The sequence below is a fragment of the Pelodiscus sinensis genome, chromosome 2, assembly GCF_052426305.1.
Source record: "Pelodiscus sinensis isolate ZL-2025 chromosome 2, ASM5242630v1, whole genome shotgun sequence".
NCBI lineage: Eukaryota > Metazoa > Chordata > Testudines > Trionychidae > Pelodiscus > Pelodiscus sinensis.
Window position 1 is genome coordinate 134,973,144 of NC_143053.1, and position 15,444 is coordinate 134,988,587.

At 40.0% G+C, this 15,444-nt stretch overlaps 1 protein-coding gene across 2 annotated transcripts in view; it reads left to right on the forward strand.

Moving 5' to 3' along the window:
• Nucleotides 1-15,444, forward strand: part of DNAH5 (dynein axonemal heavy chain 5) — a 246,615-nt gene that overhangs the window by 164,329 nt on the left and 66,842 nt on the right. For both annotated transcript variants that reach the window (XM_089776436.1, XM_089776437.1), the window contains 8 exons: nt 273-403; nt 1,019-1,172; nt 2,224-2,491; nt 3,300-3,531; nt 6,767-6,881; nt 7,456-7,632; nt 12,220-12,423; nt 12,818-12,997. In XM_089776436.1, coding sequence (XP_089632562.1) covers nt 273-403; nt 1,019-1,172; nt 2,224-2,491; nt 3,300-3,531; nt 6,767-6,881; nt 7,456-7,632; nt 12,220-12,423; nt 12,818-12,997 — 1,461 coding nt within the window. The remainder of the gene's footprint in view (nt 1-272; nt 404-1,018; nt 1,173-2,223; nt 2,492-3,299; nt 3,532-6,766; nt 6,882-7,455; nt 7,633-12,219; nt 12,424-12,817; nt 12,998-15,444) is intronic.

The window sequence follows — 15,444 nt, forward strand, 5'->3', positions numbered from 1 at the left end:
TGGCATTACTGGAAATCCTGTAGGAATATGTTCTGACATGACAACACTGTAAAGTGAAAAGGGTACTTACTTCCTCTGCTGTGTTATGTTCACACATGATCAGATTTTCATACAAGTAAGAGCTTTTCAAAATTAAAAGATTTGTAATTAACAAAAGTGTGATAATTCAAAGGTTCTTATTCATTCTAAGGTTCCCATTTCTATGGTAACTTAAATTGTTCAGGTTAAAATATTCCATATAGTGAGCAACAAACTGCCATGTTGATCTGTAGATTTCTCGTGTGATTCGCACCCCTCGTGGAAATGCTCTCCTAGTTGGAGTTGGTGGCTCAGGAAAGCAGAGTTTGACCAAACTGGCATCATTCATAGCTGGCTATGCTACATTTCAGATCACTTTAACAAGGTAAGTTGTTGAAGAAGATGTATTTTAAAAACATGTACTCTGATTTCTGTGATTTGGATTGCCTCCAGAAGGAGAGCACATAGTAGCAACCACAGTTCAGAATAAAAATGTATGAATCCTTAAGAGCCTTTTAAAAATATTTGCCTTTATTTTCTGTAGTGACATGTAGTGTGTCCTCCCAGTCTATCTTTTTTTAAGCAAGCAAAAAATAGTAGTCTAACTCCTAAGATTACTATAATGAAAAGCTTGGAGTAAAATATGTTCTTAATTTAGCTTATCTTGTGCATTTGACAGTGTATTTTGGGTGGTTTGTTTGTTTGCTATGCATCATTAATCCCATTTGTGTTTGTGGGAGTGTTTTAACATTAACAGAGAAATGTGAGGAATGTTATCCTCTTCGTAAAAAAGAAATGATGACAAAATTACAAATTGAATATGTTTATTTAAATTGAGACTTGAAATGGCCGGTGGCTCTTTAAGCACTCTAAATGGATATTCTTGAACACAAGTGCATAATTTATATATTAAATATAAAGATATTTTTGCCTGGAACATTTGCTTACCAACATCCTAGTTTGAAAGTTTGAATGGCAACACAATTGTATTTTTCTCTAGATCATACAACACTTCAAACCTGATGGAAGACCTGAAGCTCTTGTACAAGATAGCAGGGCTACAAGGAAAGGGCATCAGCTTTATTTTTACAGATAATGAAATTAAAGATGAGTCTTTCTTGGAATACCTGAATAATGTTTTATCATCTGGAGAGGTGCAATTTTTGCCTACTTGTTTCTTTAATCCTTTTCTCTGCCCTTTTTGGTTTTGTAAGCAGGGAGCAGAGAGAATGTCTGATTATGGATAGCTTGATTCATGTGAATAGTCTCTTCAGCCACGTGTCTATTTGCCACACCAGAGATAGATCTTCTGGAATTCGATTTAGTGGGTCACGTAAAGACCCACTAAATTGAATGCTGAGGGCACTCCCAGTCAGCGCTGGTACTCCTCGCTGTCGCAAGGAGTAAGGGAAGCCAACAGGAGCATTTGCTCCTGTCAGTTTCCCACTGTGAAGATGCACCAAGCTCAGCTTAAGGTATATTGACTCCAGCTACGTTATTTATGTATAGACCCAGACTTAGACATCATCGAAGCAGTTGTATACAGGTAGTTTCACAAATGTTGTCATACAAATGTAGTCTCAAGTGATATGCTGCACTGGAATTTTAATATAAATTGGTTCTCTTTGTGGTGAGGCAAAGCTGTAGAAATTTAATGCAGAAATAATCCCTAAGAATGAAATCCCTTAGAATGAACATGTGTGAATCAGGTCTTTTATGTTATAGAAATAGGAGATTTGAAACAACATGAATTTTGTTTCTTAAACATGTATGAAGTTTTTGCTTCATTCAGAGTTTTAGTAACTTTCAGAAGTAAAATAGACTTGTGTGGGATGGAGGTAAAGTTATATCTAAAATTACTAACATACCTTATATTTAGGGTGACAGGTTCTGCTCTAGAGAGATGTTTTAATTAGTTAACACTAAAAGGAGGGAAATTAACTTGAATGTATTCAAACAGCAATAAAATTAGTCATAGTGGGTCTGATTCTCCATTCTTAGAACAGTTTGTTGCCGGTGTGACTCCACTGATTTTGATAGAGTCAATGACATAAAACTGATGAAGTTGTGTAGACTCAGGGGCCTATTGTGTTTGTATCAGAATTGTATTCACTTACTTAACATTACAGTACTTCATTCCACAGTAATTTATTCCAATCACCGTGGCACACCATCAGCTTTTAAAAACTGCTTCTTTTTGTTAAGGTTTCCAACCTGTTTGCACGTGATGAAATTGATGAGATCACCAGTGACCTCATACCTGTCATGAAAAAGGAGCACCCGCGGCGACCTCCAACCAATGAAAATTTGTATGAGTATTTCATGACCAGAGTCCGTCAGAACCTACATGTAGTACTTTGTTTTTCACCAGTAGGTGAAAAATTCCGAAACAGAGCCCTGAAGTTCCCAGCCCTTATTTCAGGTTGCACTACAGACTGGTTCAGCCGGTGGCCTAAGGATGCGCTAATTGCGGGTGTGTGTTGATTGCGTCTCTGGAGTCCTGCTATACTGAAACTGGAAATTTAATTAAATCAAGCTCTATAATCACTTTGAATGACAAGCTTCTTTAACTTATAAAATATTGGATTTAAGTTTTTCTTTGTTCTTGCTGATGTTAATAGTGTAGTACGTGACTCCCAGGATCATAAAAGATTCTCTTGTGTCTCTTTTTTAAAGGCTGATATCTATTATTTTAAAACTATTTATAATATGATACTGGAAAAATCTTTCATCCTTAAAGATGCTTTTTGGTTATTCAAATATAAGATAAAAAACAAATAATAAATAGTTTATTTTTAGAACCTAGAACGAGTTTTAAATTGTAATTAATTACCGTCTAAGTTTCCTTCACTGCCTTCTCTAAAACAGATGTGTTGGCTTTTAATATCTAGAGTTCTAGGCAGATATGCAGAAGAGAATAATATTCCATCCTAAATATTCAGAACCTGATGTGGAGAATCTAGTTGCAGATGTTGTCTTTGACCAATAAGTGTTGCTGAATCTGTTCAGTACTCTGATGCAGATAGGACTATGCATGTTTGCATATTGACTCATATAAATAAAAAGCTATTTAAATACTTGTCACTTGTTCGACCCACATACACTCCAGAAAATTATGTTGAGTTCAGTGGCATTTCAAAACCTGATAGATAAATTAGGTAAAACTCTTCTTCATTATATTGCTGACAAGCAGCATGCCATCATAGAAGTTTTCTTTAATATTTGCATGAAAGAATCTAATTTCAATAGGTTAATTCACAATTTTTTTCCTTTCTCTAAAGTATCTGAACACTTCCTGTCATCATATGAGATTGACTGCACCATTGAAATCAAGAAGGAGGTGGTACAGTGTATGGGCTCCTTCCAGGATGGGGTAGCAGAGAAGTGTGTTGACTACTTCCAGAGATATAGACGTTCCACACATGTGACTCCAAAATCCTACCTGTCCTTTATTCAGGGATATAAAGCAATCTACAAAGAAAAGCATGCAGAAGTACAGACATTGGCCAATAGGTAAAATGATTTATTTGTTCCCTTTTTCTTTCATTACCTCCCTGAATAGATACAGAACAACTCATGACAATCAATGGTAGCCTCAATTGCTGATTCTGATCACTTTATAAAGAAAAAACTGATGTTGGATTTGAATTTTCTTTTCAGGTCTTTTATTCTGTTGGTATTAATAAAATTTGATCCACTATTAAGACCATTTTGCACCTACAAGTTAGAGTATTTAAATCTATAAAAATGAAATCATGTGAGTGGTACTTAACGGGGAAGTAAACGTGAATCTTAGTTTGTTTTTCAGAGAAATTCATTTGTCAGTGACATCACATTGCACAAGAAAGCTCTTGTTTACGTATTTTTCACATGAACAATGGAACACATGTACATGTGATATGATTTTACACTCAAAAGTACAGCTAATTTATGAGAAGGGTGCTTTCTTATTAAAATTCTCATCTTTTTATGAGAAACATATGGACATTAACTTTTCTGTGAATTGTGGATCATCTCATTCCTCCGATCCATGCTTTCTGCTTTCATGGTTCTCTGCAGGTTCAGGATGAGGAGCTTTCTACTCTAGAAAACTAAACAAGGCAGTTTGATGTGATCCAGATAATTTTCAAATATGTTGTTTAAATCAAACCATCTTACAAAATGTTTAAAATAGTGTGTGCATCAAGATATGTTGTGCAAATTAAGCTCTATGGCTCCTGCAGCACCAGGCTACTTTTGCAATTAAAAAAGATTTCAACCGGTATTGTACACCTTCAGCTTGGAATCAGACTATAGCTTACTTTTCTACAGTGCATACTGTGGCTTGGTTGTCAAATGAATCTACCACCTTGCCTTTCTGGTAAAGGCTATGGTCTTTTAAGGCCAGACAAAATCCGTAGCCTCCCAGCTAGCACATCTCAGATCAGTGCATTGTCCAACATTTGTCTTTAATGCTTGTCATCATCTACGTCCCTAGCCTGCAGTCAGCCTGTTCTGTTCTGTTTCTCTTCACATCCTCTCCTTTTCTTATATCTTAAATAACTAAGTTTTTTGTTTCTGTCACTGGCAGCTTTGTGCTGCTGTGCCTGGTGATTCATGCTGCCTAAATATTCCGGTATCTTTCTGCTTAGCAGGCAAGAAACCTAACATTTTCTTGTCTATATAATACTTCAGCTTGCCTGAAGAGCAGTGACTTGGTCACAGGATTGCAATGGGAGGTCATGTTCAGTTGTTTGACCTCTATAATGCCTAATTCCTTGTTAAACGGCTAACAAGGTTCTTGGGACTATAGAAAGGAAGTAGCGAATAGGAGTAGGGAGATGATTTTAGCGCTGTAGGTGGTATAGATGATGAGTACTGGAATACTGAATGTGGTTCAGCTTTAAAAAGGAAGTTGAAGAAATAGTGCAGCTAAGAGTCACAAAAGTGATTCAAGAGCTGAAGAAAATGCCTCACAGAAACATATAATAAGCTCCCTCTGTTTAGTTTTTCAAAAAGAAAATTTGAGAGCTGACAATGACCTTCAGGGGAAGAAAATGCTAGGTTCTAGAGATCTCTTCAATTCAGTGGATGAGGGCAGAACGAAAATCATTGGGTGGAAATTGAAGGCTGACAAACTCAACTTGGAAATAAGACACAGTGACAGTGATTAACCAAGGTGGGGAGCGGGGGGATTCTCCATTTTTCATATCTTCAGAACATGATTAGAATGTGTATACACAATGGGTGCATCTAGACTGGCAAGATTTTGCACAAAAGCAGTCGCTTTTGCTCAAAAACTTGCCAGATGTCTAGGCCGCTTGAATTTACACAAGAACACTGACGTTCTAATGTAAGAATCCAGTGCTTCTTGTGCAAATACTTTGGTGCTCCCGCTCAGGGATAAGCCCTCTTTCGCAAGAATACTTGCACAAGAGGGCCAGTGTAGACAGGCACCTTAATTTTTTGCACAAGAAAGCCCGATGGCTAAAATGGCCATCAGAGCTTTCTTGCGCAAAAGCGCGTCCATATTGGGCATGGATGCTTTTGCGCAAAAGCATCCATGCCAATCTAGACGCTCTTTTGCGGAAATACTTTTAACGGAAAATTTTTTCCGTTAAAAGTATTTCCGCAAAATCATGCCAGTCTAGACGCAGCCAATGTGTATTAGCCAAATTATTGGACTCAGCACAGGCATTACTGAAGTGTAATGGACTATGATATACAGGAGATCAGACTAGATGACCTATTGGTACCTTCTGTCCTTAAAGTTTATGTATTTTCCCAGCCTGCTATACAGCCATTCTATTCTTTGACTCACTTGGGTTTGGTATTAACTTTCAATATTTGTTTAGGGAGGCTTTTCAGTCTTGAAATTAATTTTTGTATTTATTCATTTAATATCACATCGTTCAAGTTACAAGGTCAAGATACTTTTGAAAATCTATCCAGAAAAAATGTCCAGTGACTGGATGCCTAATTTTTTAATTATGATATGTTTCTAACGATCCTAATAATCAGAAAATGCTCCCTATCATCTAAAAATTAGACTTCTTTGAGTGAACTGCAAATCAGAAATGACTTCAAAATTTGAATACTATATTTAACTTATTTTCCTGGAAGTAATTGTTAATTTCACAGTTTCGAGAATTACTTCAGACAGAAGGTTTTAGTTAGAAGTGTGGAAAACACCTTTTTATAGGCCATGTGTTCCCCTAGATCATTGTTTCTTAAGCTGTGTTCCATAGTACACTGGTGTGCAGTGAGGCAGTTGCAGATGTGCCGCAGAGAGCAACAGAATTCAAAATGGCTACCCTTAAAGAGGCAGGCGACTTCCCCCTGAGCTTTTCTCTCTTTTTTTTGGTGTTCCCCATAAAAAAAATTATTGTTTGGTGTTCCTCGGTCTTAAAAAGTTTAAGAAACACCGTGCTGGTTGGTTATCCGTCACTCACTCTCTAGTCTTGAGCCCAAGAATGCTATTCAATCATCTTTAGTCACTGTGTGCACTAAGAGTTCCATTGGGCTCTTCTCCATTTGAGTGCTCTTAACAGAAAATTTCTGTTTAACCAGTGAAACACACATATTTGATAGTAGTGGAAAGTTACATAATGGAAAAGCTGGATGACAATTTTTGTACCAATTTCCTTGACATGAAACATTTTTGGCAGTAGCTTTCCTATTCCTCTTGTTAGTAGAATAATATGAGAAGGGGAATTTTAAAATAGCAGAGGAAATGGTAATGCTCTTTGTTTTGTATTTTAAATTGTAGAATGAATACTGGATTAGAGAAATTGAAAGAGGCATCTGAATCAGTGGCTGCTCTAAGCAAAGAGCTGGAGGTTAAAGAAAAGGAGCTTCAGGTTGCTAATGAAAAAGCTGACATGGTAGGCACAGCTTTGTACATTCTTTAACTTCTTGTACTTTCTGTAATTTTCTCATTGGCAAAGAATAAAGTAGGAAAAAGGAGTCAAATAGGAGTTAAAAAGGGATCTGTGACATTGCATGACAACAGTACATGTAATATCCTTATTTGAAAATCCTGCTAGTTTATGAACATAAAATTAGACAGATGGGATTTTACCTGGAAAATTAATACCCAGCAACACATTCTTTCAGCAATGTATTCTCTTTGGCTATGTCTACACTTGCACCCTCTTTCGAGAGAGGAGTGCAAATGAAGATATTCGAAACTGCAAATGAAGCTGGGATTTAAATGAGGTTTACCAGTTATTTTGAGAGAAGGGTTTTCTCTTGAAATAACTATGTCTTAACAATGTCTGTTATTTCGAAACAGCGCTATTTTGAAATAGCACCATAACGCGAATATGAAAATGAAGCGTGGGATATTTAAATCCCGGTTTCAATTACAATTTCAAATGTCTTCATTTGCATTCCTCTCTTGAAAGAGGGTGCAAGTGTAGACATACCCTTTGATATTTGATTTTCTCCCTTTTTTAGGTTTTGAAAGAAGTCACTGTGAAAGCCCAAGCTGCTGAGAAGGTGAAAGCTGAGGTACAGAAGGTGAAGGATAAAGCCCAAGCTATTGTAGACAGCATCTCAGCAGATAAAGCCATTGCTGAGGAAAAGCTGGAGGCTGCTAAGCCTGCTTTGGAAGAGGCAGAGGCAGCTTTAAAGGTCAATATTATAAGACAGACTACCATTTTCAGAGGATGTGCTCCTTAGAATATAGGCCTGTGGGTTGAGCCACATATCCTGCCAGGTGACAGATGTTTCCCTTTTATCTCATAAACGTTGTCAAATGCAATATGCTCAGGGATTATTTAAACCTAAAACAAGAAGAATGTTTTCAGCACTTAAATACTGTGTGTGAATTTTCATGTTAAACTTACTTCAGCTCACATAAGTCAAAGTGACTTTGGTTGCTTAGTTTTGATATCACATTGGTAACCAGCTAATGCCATTGCTAATATTCTGTTCAAACACTGATGAATGGAGAGCTACTAGAGTGGAAAGCTGCTTTAGTCCATTGTAACATAGGCCTCTTCCCTCTTATCTTAAATTTTCTTAGTTATTCTTGTATTATATATACTGTCCTGATGCTTTTGTTTCCTACGTGATTACTTCTGTCAGATCTCCACTACTTGGAAACACAATTCCCATTAGTTTTTCCCATGTCCCCTCTGTCTCCAGCTTCAGACACTACTGCAAAAGACATCATTGTTGTGAAGTGTTTACATAGTAATGGAGTAGCCCACTCTGTATGTCCTTGATGGTGGCAATGTCCGTTTCTGCCTGTGAAATGCATCACTGGGAATGAAGGTCCCATTTTAGTTTAGTTTAGATCCGTGATACTCAGACTTGCATGGTTCAGGAGCCTCATTAATGATCAATATTACCCAAGAGAGCCACAGTAGTGTGAATTCATTCACTGTTATGCTCATAGCAAATCACTGACCATGTATTCTACAATTGATTAATAACCTAGTAAAATCATCTTGATTGGTTAATAACTAATATTAGTTAATAATTAAATGACAGTTTTTTAATATAATGTGCTGCAAAGAGCTGCAGGAGACAGATTTAAAAAAACACTTAAGTCTCAGTCTGAGCATCTCTGGTTTGAATTTTGTACTGTGCAATGCAGTGTGCATTTACACTGATATGTACAGTGATAAATAACTGAGCAAAGAATTTTTGGTGCAGAATAACTTCCATTCTCATTGCTGAAACCTGTTGTTCCAATAGTGGAGAGCTGGTGTGCTAGGAAATGAGAGCCTCAGAAGAGCAAAGCAATGAATGGGAGGTACGGACTAGTGATGGGAACACCCCTAGTTCTGCAAGCACATAGAGAAATATTCAGACCTTCAACTGCTTTCCTGTACCCTTGAGCAGCCTTTTCCCAAATACCCTTCTCACTCAGCACATTGTTCCTCCAAATACACCCTGCCTTCCTGTTACCTGCCTTGTAGGGAGAAGACATCCAGACAGAGCCTCCTCCATCCTCCTTACTAGCCTTGCAGGATTGATTTTGTCATGAAAAAGTGATTGAGTGACCTTCTTTTCTCTTCACATAATAGTATATGTTGTCAAGTATCAGAGGGGTTGCTGTGTTATTCTGGATCTGCAAAAACGACGAGGAGTCCTGTGGCACATTATAGACTAACAGATTTATTGGAGCATAAGCTTTCGTGGGCAAAGACCCACTTTAGTCTTTGCCCACGAAAGCTTATGCTCCAATAAATCTGTTAGTCTATAAGGTGCCACAGGATTCCTCATCACTTTAGTATATGTTGAACCTCTAAAATACAGTACTCTCTGGTCCGGCAACATCGTAGTCCAACAGGACCACAGATATTGTTGGACCAGATAGCCCCGGCAGCCCAGTTTCAGAAGTGCAGCCCAAGCTGGGCTGGTGGTGGGGAGCACATACCTAGGGAGACTGGCACAGTGGGGAGCACAGCCCTCGCCAGTGCTGGTGGTAAGGAGCGCAGCCCCATCCGGGGCTCGAGGCAGTGGAGCCAGTGGCCAGGAATGCAGCCCTGCTGAGGCTGGTGAGATGGGGAACACAGCTCCATCTGGGGCTGGTGTGATGTGAAACAGCCTTGGTTGGGGCTGGCACAGTGGGGGAGCACTGCGCCCACCAGGGCTGGAGGCAGAAGGGCCGGCAGTCAGGAACACAGTCCTGGCTGGGGCTGGTAGTGGAGAGCGCAGCCGCAGCTAGGCATGGAGTCAATGGAACCGGCACCATAGTGGGGTGCAGCCCCAGTCAGGGTAGGAGGCAGTGGGACCGGCCCCTGTCTGGGGCTGGCACAGTGGGGGACATAGCCCAGGCCAAGGCTGGCAAGGTGGAGAGCTGGAGGCAGTGGCAGATGGCAGGCAGCAGAGCCCTATACCTGGGTAGGGAGCCTTAACTTCCTCTTGTCCGGCAATCTCTGTGGTGTGGGACCACTCAGGTCATGAGGGTGCTGGATAAGGGAGGTTCAACCTATAATGCCTCTTGTGCCACCAAAGCTTTGGCTGTACTTACAGTTGTTTGACCAAACTTTTATCGTTCCTGAGTGCTTGAACCCTTCCCCCCCAAACAACAAAACTTTTGCCACAACTAGTGCAAGTGTGAACACTGCTTTTGTCAGCAGAAGTGTGCTCCTGCAGACAAAGTGAAAGCTGCTCATGAGGGATAGAAACATTTTGTCAGCAAAAGTGCCTACCAACAGTATTCACATGCATCAGCTTTTAGTGACAAGGCTGTGTCCCCCCAACCTTGTGGCTAGAAACTGAGTGTAGTGTCGACATAGCCTAACATGTCAGAACGCTATAGTGCATTTTGAGATTTAATCTGCAAGGTGCCTTCTGAAAGCAGAAATAATCAAGACATCTGGGGTTGCAGAGACTGAATCATGCTGCAGGTGCGTGAAATAATAGGCCACTGGTCACATTCAAAGATATAAATAAGTGGGATGCTTCTGAAGAAAATCCTCCCAATAAAATGTCTCTGATGAATGGAACGGGACTCCAACTTATCTCGACTACCTCTACAAGAAGATTTATGCTCCATTTAAGCTGTAATCAAACATTTAGGAACTTTCCAATGGTCTGGTTTCCATTAGAACATGTGAAGGTTTTAAATATTAACAAATTCGATCCACATTAGCTCCCTTGCCTAATGATGGCAGCAGTGTAATATGTACCTGAGACAGTAAGAATGTACATGTACAAGTAGCATGTACAGATCTTGGGTCTGTAACTAAGATCCAGCTATTGAGTATCATAAAATAAAACACAATTATGGTTCAAGGGATTCTTTCCAGGAGTTGTGGTTACAGTATAAACCGCTCAAACTATCCTGTCAAGGTTTATGGTATCATCAGAAGGCCTCAGTGGAATGAATGTACAGTAATTCAGTTACCTATAGCATATTTTTCTTCTATCCCATATCATTTCCTTGTTTTTTCTGTGATTGGCAAAAAATAAATTGCCAAACAAGCTCATTCTTTGACAGCTATTTTTAATGCAATTACCATGGTTTCACTAATACTAATTGACAATATAATTTTTGTAAGTTAAACTTGAATATCATCTGAGATATAAAATTTAAATAATGCAAATAAAATTTTGTGCACAGTGTTCCCTCTAATCTGCACCAGCTTCACAGGTGATCAATCAGCCCCACCCAATCAGAAGATCAGGTCTCCCTGCATAGAGTTGACTGACTTGGCAGGGTTGATTAATCACTTGTGAAGCTGTGCTGTGGGGGAACACTGCTCTGGGTACAGATGTCAAATACACTACATAGACACTTATACTCTGTAAAATACAGATGCCCATTTCCCATGAGGATATTACTGTTTTCTCAGTCAGAGCAAAGAACTGTGTTGGCTTCATTGGGACTACAACTGCTCACATGACAGATTCAATTGGGAAAAAAGACACACAAACAGGAGCTAACAAATATGTGAATAAACATTTAAGTAACATTATTTTAATGTTTTTTCAGGCAACAATTTCATTTCAGTCAGTTGTGATTGTTGTATAGATTGGTTTTCTCATTGTAATCTGTCAAATTATGATGTACATGGACTTGAGAATTTTAAGTTATCTACTAATAATTCAATGGAATTTGCTAGTAGCACAGATAAATATGTACTGCAATACTGATTTTTACAGGTTTCTTAGCTGCTACGTGACTTTTAATTAGTCAGTGTGCCCATTCTTTTTAACCTCAAGACTTGTCAATTGTAAATGACAAGACTACTCCGAAGTGCAGAAGATAGGTTGTGGTCTTACATAACTAATTTTTTAAAATGTGAAATTCTTTAACACAAACTATGGTTCATTTATCCTTTCTGTTACACTAATAATTGCTTGTAATATGTTCAAACAAAAGCATTATGTCAAAACTTCAGTTATTTAAAGAGCTTTTTCTCTTTTTTGTCCATCAGAACAGGTTTGCTTGTGTTAGTTACTGAGTGCCTCCTTGGTGCTACTGAGCAAAAATTGCTTAGTAGCTCACAAGAGACAGCAGATAAAACCTTTCAGAATTGGCTCTTCCTAGTTTTGGTTCTGCTTGAGGATGATTTAACAAGTTAAAACTTAATATGGGTAGGTATGTTGAATTAATTTTTCCAAACAGATACTATGCCTGTAAGATGGACTCAATGTAAATGCCCTTCGTTTTTTTGATCTGTCTGTCATGGAGATGGACTACATGGTTTACTACAGCAAAAACAGCGGTAATCTCTTTCCTTTCTCTCAATTTCATAGACAATAAAACCTGCAGACATTGCCACTGTGCGCACGCTGGGCCGACCTCCTCATCTTATTATGCGCATTATGGACTGCGTATTACTGCTCTTCCAGAGAAAAGTTAACAGTGTGAAAGTGGACCAGGAAAAAAGCTGCACCATCCCATCATGGCAGGAATCACTGAAATTGATGACAGCAGGAAACTTTTTACAGAACCTGCAGGTACTTCAAAAACATAGAGGAAAAAATGAGCTGCCTAATGGTAGTAGCAGAGCAAATGTTGTAAGAAGTGAGTGTTATATATTTCAGTTTAGAACTTACAGGTTTTTAAAGGAACAAATACTGGGCATAATCGTACAGTTCTCATTCAAAGGAAATGCCTATTGATGTCCCATCTGGGTTTTGCCTAAGAAAGGATTTTAGGATTAGGTTCATTGTCAGGTAATTTTTTAAAGTATTGGGGATAATTATGTTATGTGTTTGCTGAAATTACAGGCCATTCATAAATTAGGATGTGCCAAATGAATTGTGTGTATTTCTAAAAGCACCTTTGGAGAAGCTGATGCATGTATAGTAATACAGTGTGGCTAAGTTATTCTCTCCATGATGTCTCCAGCAATTCCCAAAAGATACAATCAATGAAGAAGTCGTGGAGCTTTTGAATCCTTACTTTGAAATGGTAGACTATAACATTGAGACTGCAAAGCGAGTATGTGGGAATGTGTCTGGCCTCTGCTCATGGACCAAAGCTATGGCTGCATTTTTTGCTATCAACAAAGAAGTGTTACCGTTAAAGGTAAGACTGTATTGTTAAGCCAGCAGTACCTTTGCCTGTGGGATTTGGCCCTGTATGGAGACAAACTACTAACTCCACCATGTATCTAAGGGTATATCTAGACTACAGGCTTTTGTTGACAGAGGCTTTGTCGACAGCTACTGTTGACAAAGCTTCTGTCGACAAAGAGCATCTAGACTACATCCAGTTCTGTCGACAAAGCAAGCCGCTTTGTCGACATGAGAGTGTAGATGCAAAGGACAGTGTAGATGCAATAACACCTTCTGTCGACAAAAGACGTTATTCCTTGTAGAATGAGGTTTACCGCTGTTGACAGAACTCGGCAGTAGTGTAGACGCAGGTATAGTTTTGTCGACAAAAGTCCACTTTTGTGGACAAACCCTGTAGCCTAGACATACCCTAAGTGGGCTCACCACTACAAAAGCTAAAATTCCATAAGAGGGATCACCAGTGAGTTGTGACAATAAGCACATGTCTAAGTCCATCCTGGTTTAATGAAGCTTTTAAGCATCTGCACGAATATTTTGCGGAACTGGGAGGTATTTTTCCCAAAGTGCTTTTTTTATAAAGTAGAACAGCCCTATATTACAGAATCTGTTCCTGTGTATAGTTAGCCATGTCTATTTGCTTGGGTAGAAAAAGTTGTGCTGACCATATTTGATTCCTGTAAGTACTGAAACAGGTATAGCACAGTGAACTGGTTTCTGATACTTCTTGTGCATCCATTTCTACGCATCCGTAGAGCTACTAATGAAGGAGCTAGGCAGGTAGCACTGAAGGAATAGCACTGAAGGCCTGTAGAACCTTTATGGCTGGTGCTGAGGCAGCTGAGGGAAAGAACCAGGTACTTACAGATCCAAGGATTAGTTTACAGAAAAGGGAGTTATAAATATGTACTCCTTTTTGTTTATAAACTACACCTATTAGATTTAAAATTCACTTACACAATACATATGAAACTTCACATTACTGTTTCTACAGAGTTGAAGTGCTTTCTTGGCATTAACCCATGCCATTTCTATATTCTGATATACGTTCTGAGAGCAAAATTTTCAAAAGTAACATCTACATTTTTGTGTTCATAGTTTAAGTATTTAGTTGTCTAGTAATGAGCCTTATAGATCCAAACAAAAACTTCCTGCAAAACTGAATAAATCCTGACTTAACCAAATGGTTAATGGCTCAACAATTAATTACACTGGAATTTTGGAAAATAAAATTTCCGTACCACTTCTTTGGATACCAGTGTAAGCTGGAGCAGCTTGTGAGCTAACTATACAAATGCCAGCAGGAATGGCCTCCTTAGAACCATGATTCCAGTTGACTGTTGTTGTTACCTGCACAAATTTCTCTATCTTTTCCACACTTTAGGGACACACACCTTTACCCAGCTCCTAGGGCTCAAGGTACAATCCTGTTAATTTACACATCCACCCTTACCCAATTCCTAGGGCTCAAGGCGTAATTTCCTGCAGGTCTGCAGGATCTTTTGCCACTGAAAGAGCCTTGCACAGTACAGCAGATTTCCGATAATCCGGCACCTTTGGGACCCAGGGGGTGCCGGATTATCGTATATGCCAGAATATCAGGAGATACTCCGGCAGGGGGGCTGTGATGGGTCTGGGGGAGAAAGGGGAAGGTCGGGGGGGGTGGGGGAACAGCACGGCGTGGGGCGAACCAGGTGCTGGTGAGGGGCAGCGCTGCGGGACCAAACCGGCAGCACCCCAGCTGCTTTGCCCCATGGCTTCCCCAAGTCCACCACTGGTCAGTTTCAGCAGCAGCGGACTTGGGGAAGCCATGGGGCAGAGCAGCTGCGGTGCTGCCGAGTTGGTCCCACAGCACCGCCCCTCACCTGAGCGGCGCTGCAGGACCAACCGGGCAGCACCCCAGCTGCTCTGCCTGCCCTTCCCCAAGTCCGCCACTGGTCAGTTTCAGCAGCAGCACCCACCAAGCAGGGGAGTGAGGGGTGGCGCTGCGAGACCAACCCGGCAGCATCCCAGCTGCTCTGCTCCACACCCCTTTCCCAGGTCTGCAGCTGGTCAGTTTCAGCAGCGACAGCAGCGGACTTGAGGAAGCGGTGCCGAGCAGCTCCAATTGTCTGGCTGGCTGGAGCACTTCCGGGTTCCAGTTGGTGCCGGACTATTGGGAGTGCCAGACCACTGGATGCTGGACAACTGGAGTTTTACTGTAATATTCTTATTCTCTATTTATTGACCATTATCAAGTAAGCAGAATACACATGGTAAGCATACAGTGTCGCGCTCACCAATCCTGATAAAAGCAGGTAGACTTCCCTGTTGGCCAGGCAAGGTCAGTCTCTTGGGATCCTTGCTGCTGTACATTATAGTCGTGCAAAGGAGTTCTGGCAGCTCTGCTCTTAGGCTGTGTCTTGGAGGTGAGTTTTTCTTCCAGGTCTTCCCTCTTTCTTCTTGATGTTCCTTTCTTCC